This window comes from Nuphar pumila, chromosome 3 (assembly GCF_984573655.1).
Source record: "Nuphar pumila chromosome 3, dmNupPumi1.hap1.1, whole genome shotgun sequence".
NCBI classification, from domain to species: Eukaryota; Viridiplantae; Streptophyta; class Magnoliopsida; order Nymphaeales; family Nymphaeaceae; genus Nuphar; species Nuphar pumila.
Window position 1 is genome coordinate 41,752,860 of NC_143251.1, and position 7,515 is coordinate 41,760,374.

Consider the following 7,515-nt stretch of genomic DNA (forward strand, 5'->3'; position numbering starts at 1 on the left):
ATAACATACCATGGTGGTACTGTGATATGATTCTTCGTTGTAAAAATGAAGGAAAATGCCACCATTTGTGGATTTTATTTCTTGTGCGCATTTTGAAGCCAGTTACTGATATAATAATCTCATTTATTTCGTTTATTATGCAAGATTTTCCGGGTCACAGGGTCACAAACTTGAAGAATGAACTGATCAATTCAGATCGACTTAAAGAGTTTATATATATATATATATATATATATATATATATATAGAGAGAGAGAGAGAGAGAGAGAGAGAGAGAGAGAGAGCGCTCTTCGTTATGCTTAGCCGGTTCTGAACTCTTCATTCTGGCTTAGCCGGCTATGAGACAAAGGAGTCTCTCTCTCTCTCTCTGGCCTGCGACGAATAATTGTTGTAAGCTTAAACTTGATCTTTTAGACATCTGTTTATTATGACTCCCATCCGTACGTACTCTTCTAGGAATCACAACCATTTATTGCCTATATGGCTCTCTCTCTCTCACTCAGAGTGGCCATTATGACCAACTCGCCTATCAAGGTGACTCATTCTTCTTTCTACTTTTGGCATGTTTAAACTTAACGTGAAGAACAAATCTTACATAAAATTACTGACCAGCCTAACTGCTTTAGTTATCATCCCAGATTGCAATTGTGCATGGTTCAACTATCCTTGTTTTTCCAACCATAGAAAATGATTATAGGACAGAAGTTCATGCTTGCCTCGGTTTGGCCCTCAGTGTGCCATCTATCCAAGACAAAGCCGTTACTGCTTTAATTAATTATTTGGTTTCTGTAATTGCTCCTGTATCCTCTGTCCAGCCTTTCCGAGCCGGGTAGCGTGCAAAACGTACCGGCCGACTCTTTGGACATCTCATCCTTCCCGTATTTCACCCGCCTTCAACTCACTCACTCTCTCTCCACCATTGATTGATTTATAGTTATATCTCACCTGACCTGCAAACCTCTCTTCTCTCTCTCTCTACATCATGAATTGATTTATATCTCACCTTAGCTGCAAACCTCTGCATTTGCTCCACTTGACTCTCTCTCTCATGTCCGTATATCTGGTTTTTCCCATTTGAATCCCCGCCTTTCAACTTTCTCTCTCTCTCTCTCTCTCTACACCATGAATTGATCTATACCTCACCTTACCTGCAAATTCTGCATTTTCTCCACTCCTGTCCTCTGTCTGTCCACGACAACCAACATGAAGCTCCTCATTCTTCTCTCTCTACTCCACCTATTGTGGCTAGGATTATCTGCCATTGAGGAAGAGAACCAAGAGAAAGACGCGCTTCTGTCCTTCAAAAGCATGATAAAGGGCCAGCCTTTTCCCTTCTCTCAATGGTCACCCGCTACCCCTCATTGCCAGTGGAGGGGAGTCCTCTGCTCAGAGGAAAGAAGGGTCGTCTCTCTCTCTCTTCCCTTTCTCTCTCTACAAGGCTCGCTCTCCCCGAACATCTCCTCCCTCCAACGTCTTCAAATCCTCAACCTCACCAACAACGCCTTCGAAGGGAAGCTCCCTATCGAGGTATGGTCTCTGAATCACCTCATCACCATGGACCTTAGTTTCAACCAGTTTTCCGGCGAGCTACCGCCGGAACTCGGCATGATGACCTCTCTGGAGTCTCTAGTCCTGAGCAACAACTTATTCGCCGGAAAAATCCCACCTGAGATCGAGAAGCTCCAGAGCCTCGCGTACCTCGACCTTGGCACCAATGCCTTCACCGGAATCCTCCCGCCGGAGGTCGGAAACCTCGCCGGCCTAGCCTTTCTCGACGTTTCCAACAACCTCTTCTCCGGCGAGCTTTCCCCGTTGTTAGGGAAGGGACTGAAGGCCTTAACGGTCCTGGACGTGGCGAACAACTCGTTTTCCGGCGGCATACCGCTGGAGATTGGCGAGCTGAGGAGCCTAACCAGCCTTTCGCTCGACACCAACAGGTTTTCCGGCTACCTGCCGGCGGAAATCGGCAATCTGATTAATCTCAAGCTCTTTTCTGCGACGTCTTGCTCCCTCAGAGGTCCCTTGCCGGACGAGATCGCCAACATGGTGTCTCTGCAAAAGCTCGATCTTTCGAACAATCCATTGAAGTGTTCCATTCCGGCATCGATAGGAAGGTTGAAGAATCTCACCATCTTGAATTTGGTATCTTCAGAACTCAATGGTTCCATTCCTAGTGAGATTGGTAGCTGCTTGAATTTAAAAACTCTGCTGCTTTCCTTCAATTCCTTAACTGGAGGGTTGCCCAGTGAGCTCGCTGAGTTGCCCATGGTGACCTTCTCTGTCGAGAGGAACCAATTGAGCGGTGCTTTGCCAACTTGGTTGGGAAAATGGACCATGGTTGACGCCCTATTGCTCTCTGCGAACAAGTTCGAGGGCGAAATCCCACCTGAGATTGGGAATTGCTCGTCTCTTACCCAGCTGAGCTTGAGTCGCAATGCTCTGTCTGGGCCTATCCCTTCGGAGATCTGTAATGTGCCGATGCTCAGTGAGATAGATCTCGAGAGCAACAGTCTTTCAGGTGATTTAGGACAACGGCTTGCGAATTGCGGGAATCTGACCCAGTTGGATCTAGTTAACAATCAGATTACAGGTGCAATTCCTGATTACTTTGGTGATCTTCCTCTGGCTGTTGTCGATCTTGACTCAAACAATCTCACCGGATCAATACCAGACAATCTGTGGAATTCAGTTAGCTTGATCGAGTTCTCGGCGATGAACAATCTTCTCGAAGGACATCTCTCTGGCATGATTGGAAATGCAGCTTCATTAGAGAGGCTTGCACTCAGTGGCAATCGGTTGAAGGGAGTGATACCCAAAGAGATTGGACGTCTTCAATCTCTCTCTGTTCTCTCTCTGAATTCCAATCTGCTAGAGGGGGAAATTCCACCAGAGCTTGGAAACTGTTCGTCTTTGACTACTTTGGACGTCGGTAACAATTCTCTTAATGGGACTATTCCTGCGCAATTGAGCAACCTTGCGCAGTTGCAGTGCCTGGTTCTGTCGCATAACCAGCTTACTGGTTCAATACCAGGAAAGACATTGAAGTTTTTTCAGCAATTTGATATGCCTGACTCGAGTTTTGTTCAGCACCATGGTGTTTTCGATCTTTCATGGAACAGTTTGTCTGGTCCAATCCCTGCAGAGTTGGGTGAGTGCAATGTGGTGGTGAATCTGCTTCTAAACAACAACTGCCTTACCGGTGAAGTTCCAAGCACTCTGTCTAAGCTCACGAATTTGACGACTCTTGACCTGTCTGGCAATTTTCTCACCGGAACCATCCCCGTTGTGCTGGGAGAGGCAATTAATCTGCAAGGACTCTATTTAGCTAATAATCAGCTGAATGGCATCATTCCAGCAAGTCTTGGCAATGCAATCAACTTGGTGAAGCTCAATTTGAGTGGGAACAGACTCTCTGGAAGCATCCCAGAATTGCTTGGAGAATTAAAAGATTTAACTCATTTGGATTTGAGTAATAACAGCTTAACTGGCAAGCTTCCTTCATCACTTTCAAATTTGGGTAATATAGTAGGGCTATATGTTCAGCAGAACCAGCTCTCTGGCCCCATAAGCGATCTGTTCTCCAGCACCATGGTATGGAAGGTGGAAACTCTGAATCTGAGTTTGAATTCTTTTGGTGGTGAAATTCCTGGATCTCTTGGAAATCTTTCTTTTCTGACATATTTGGATCTTCATCATAATGATTTCACTGGAAACATACCTCCCGAGACCGGGAACCTATCTCAGCTAGTGTATTTTGATGTTTCACATAACAATCTCAATGGCCAGATCCCTGATACTATTTGTGACCTCTTCGGTTTGACCTACTTGAATCTTTCAGATAACCAGTTGGAGGGACCTGTCCCTAGAAAGGGTATGTGCCAGAATTTCACCAAGGCATCTCTATCTGGAAACAAAGATCTCTGTGGGGGTCTCATGGGATTGGCCTGTGTGCATCGCAAGATTGGCCAGCCAAGGATTTTGAATGCTTGGGGATTAGTGGGGATCGTTATCGGCTGCATTCTTATTGTGATGAGTTTACTCTATGCTATAATGAGGTTGAGGTGTAAAGCTGATAGGGGTGGCACTGCAGAGGTAGAAGATGAGAGTAAGCTGCACCATCAGAGTTACCAAAATCTCTCTTTCCTCAGTAGTAGATCAAAAGAACCCTTGAGCATAAATATTGCTATGTTTGAGCAGCCACTCCTTCGACTGACACTGGTTGGAATTCTCCAAGCTACCAACAATTTCTGCAAGACTAACATAATTGGTGATGGAGGGTTTGGAACTGTGTACAAGGCAGTTCTACCAGATGGGAAAATAGTGGCGGTCAAAAAGCTGAACCAGGCGAAAACACAAGGCCACCGGGAATTTCTTGCCGAGATGGAGACGTTGGGGAAGGTAAAGCATGGAAACCTTGTTCCCTTACTTGGGTACTGCTCTTTTGGTGAAGAAAAGCTGTTGGTCTATGAGTACATGGTCAATGGCAGCCTTGATCTCTGGTTGAGAAACAGAACCGGTGCTCTAGAAGTTTTAGATTGGCCAAAGCGCGTGAAAATCGCAATGGGTGCAGCCAAAGGCCTAGCATTCTTGCACCATGGTTTCATCCCACACATAATTCACAGGGACATCAAAGCAAGTAATATCCTACTTAATGGTGAATTTGAGGCCAAGGTTGCGGATTTTGGGCTGGCAAGGTTGATCAGTGCTTGTGAAACTCATGTTAGCACTGATATAGCTGGGACTTTTGGATACATCCCACCAGAGTATGGGCAGATTTGGAGGTCTACCACCAGAGGAGATGTGTACAGTTTTGGGGTGATTCTGCTGGAACTGGTGACTGGAAAAGAGCCTACTGGTCCAGATTTTAAAGAGGTAGATGGAGGGAATCTGGCTGGTTGGGCTTTCCAGAAGATCAAGAAAGGTCAAGCCAGTGACGTTCTTGATCCAGCCATAACAAATGGTGCATGGAAGCAGAATATGCTTCAAATGATGGAGATTGCTGCTACGTGCTTGTCAGAAAATCCAGCGAAGCGGCCCACCATGCTGCAAGTAGTAAAATGCTTGAAAGGGATCAAAGACACAAATTCACTACCTGCATCCCCGATGGTCATGTATGAAGGTGTCTAAAATGCACCCTCCTGTTGTTTTGAAGTTCTGTAAATTTCTGCAAGTTGCTTCTCTATAATTCTGTAGTTAGAAAAATCTTGTTTTGTGTACTTTGTGTTCTCTTGATGTAAAAGTTGGTAATATGTAGACACATGAATGTGCAAAAGATGGGTTACTAGTGTAATCAGCTGAACTCAGGAAGGTTTTAATAATTTGCCCCTCTTATCAAGCACCCTCCTTGTTCCTTTTCTCGTCTTTCAAAGAGCACTAAACCCTATTTCCATAGAACTATTTTAAACCAATTAACTGTCAATACATGGAGCTACATATCTGTGATAGGGGTGGCCTCTTTATTCTTGGGCAGTGGTGAAGACCTAACAGTCGATTCTTTTCAAATGATGCAAACCATGAGACCCAGACCGGCCATGTTCCCTGGGCTTTATCATGGCAGGCAAGGAGTCTCGTACCTGTCAACCTCTTCAGCCTCTATTTTGTGGGCTGATCAAGGCTCTTTTTTTTTAAAGTCCAGCTGGGGTTAGGCAGACCTCCACCAGTTATTCAACGTATCACTGGGGTTTGAACCTGCAACGTCCAACGAGAAGTGCACCGACGGCTCCTACCAACCACCCTGAGCCCCCGTTGGTGCTTGATCAAGGCTTTTTGAACCTGCTGAAGCTCAAAGAACCACAGAACTAAGACTTCAGTCTTAAGATATGTTCTGACATACCTGCTTATCCCCATAAATGGGGTAATCTGGGATACTGAATTCTGCCTCAGGTATGGCATTGTGGAGCAACATGAATATCCCAACTTAACAGTAGGTCTAAAGTTGATTTCAAAACCATTGTGTTTTGGGATTTGAAGATGAGGGTTCCATATGCACTATCTTAATCTAGCAGTTTCTTAATTTTAAGCATTTTTTTGCATTTATTAAAAAATAGCTGATTCAGATTAGTATCGTATCTATTTTCTGCCGATACGATATGAAACTGCCGATTAGCACCAATACTGACATTGCGCCAAACCATCATCTTCCTAACCGAAACCCCAATTTAATGAAAATGCCATCCCCATTTGGTCGTCTGTAACTCTGACCCTATTTGCCAACCATCAACATCATCATAACCATAGTCACCATCATCGTCATCGATAACATCATCCATCATCATCCATGTATGTTCATATGTAAAGGCAAATATCATCACCCGCCCTTATTCATCTTCTCCTGGCTTTTGTTCCTTCTGGTCTAGTTTTCTACCTTTGAATATTGGCTATCAGGAAGGATTACAGTAAGGGGATGATAACGAATCTGGGACACTCCAAGATGATATTCCTCATGCTTCATCATCGTAATCACACGGTGTGCTCTATGATCGCCATCATGGTCATGATTCATGAGTGGCTGAAGGTACATCATCATCAGACACTCGTTTGTGGCAATGTGCATGCCGAACAAACTAAGGCTCGGGAACTGATGTTGGAGGGATTTGCAAGGAGTCTGGGAAAATACAAAAACTACTTCAAGGAAAATGGATTTCAAAGGAGTTGTGGATTCTCTCTATTGTTTGAAAGCATAAGTAACCCTTATTCCTCACCATGCTTGACTGTAAGTGCAGTTGTAAGCCTCTCTTCACTGCACCATTATTGCAGTTAATAATGAGGTAAAATATGTGAATATAAGATTTATTGAGGTAAATGGAGTAAAAAAAATGAACAATCTAAAATTCAATAACCCACTAAAATCTGTCATTCAAAGAGTTGTAAATACCTCCTCTTTATTAGAGGAGATGAAATTTTTAGTATTTGGAGTTGACTGATTCTCACTTGACATTTACGCTTTCTTCCACTTCCCACTCCCAAACACAGTTCAAATCCGATTGAACCTTACCACATGTAACTACCTCTGATACCCTCCCACCTCCTCCCATACCCTTCTCCCAAACAGAGCTTAAAAGACAAAAAGGTAATATTACATGTCTATTAGAAATGTTAGGCACCTGTAGTAAATATTCCAAAAGATAAGCATCTTTTCTTAAATTGCTCTTGATTTTTTAATAATCTGTCAACCACATAAATTAGAGCCCACAGATGTAATTTCTAGAATTTATTTAGTAGAAAACACGATTTACACGTTGAGATTTGTAACTCCACATACTATCAAAAAAAGAAAAAAACTCCATATAAAGTGCCTACTGCATACGGTAAAGATCCCAACCATAATGACAAGTAAAAAAAAACGGCAAAATCTTGGCAGCCCCGTAGTGGGATGGGGGCCTAAGCTGTTTGACGGGCAGCCTAGGTTCAAATCCCATGGGAATCACCCCATGAGTAAGTGACTTGGCGAGTCCCTGGAGTTGAAGGGTACGCCTTCAGAGTTTTACGCTTACAGAACAGCTACAGCAAGTATGA

At 43.9% G+C, this 7,515-nt stretch overlaps 1 protein-coding gene across 1 annotated transcript; it reads left to right on the plus strand.

Moving 5' to 3' along the window:
* Positions 1 to 1,113: 1,113 nt before the first annotated feature.
* LOC149842700 (uncharacterized) lies at positions 1,114 to 7,252 on the plus strand. The gene has a single exon (XM_090001545.1). It carries the CDS (start codon positions 1,204 to 1,206, stop codon positions 5,125 to 5,127), a length of 3,924 nt encoding a protein of 1,307 aa, XP_089857671.1. The 5' UTR covers positions 1,114 to 1,203; the 3' UTR covers positions 5,128 to 7,252.
* Positions 7,253 to 7,515: the final 263 nt, after the last annotated feature.

Excerpts from the sequence above, each read along its gene's own strand:
- LOC149842700 (XM_090001545.1), top strand. The coding sequence starts at position 1,204 with ATGAAGCTCCTCATTCTTCTCTCTCTACTCCACCTATTGTGGCTAGGA.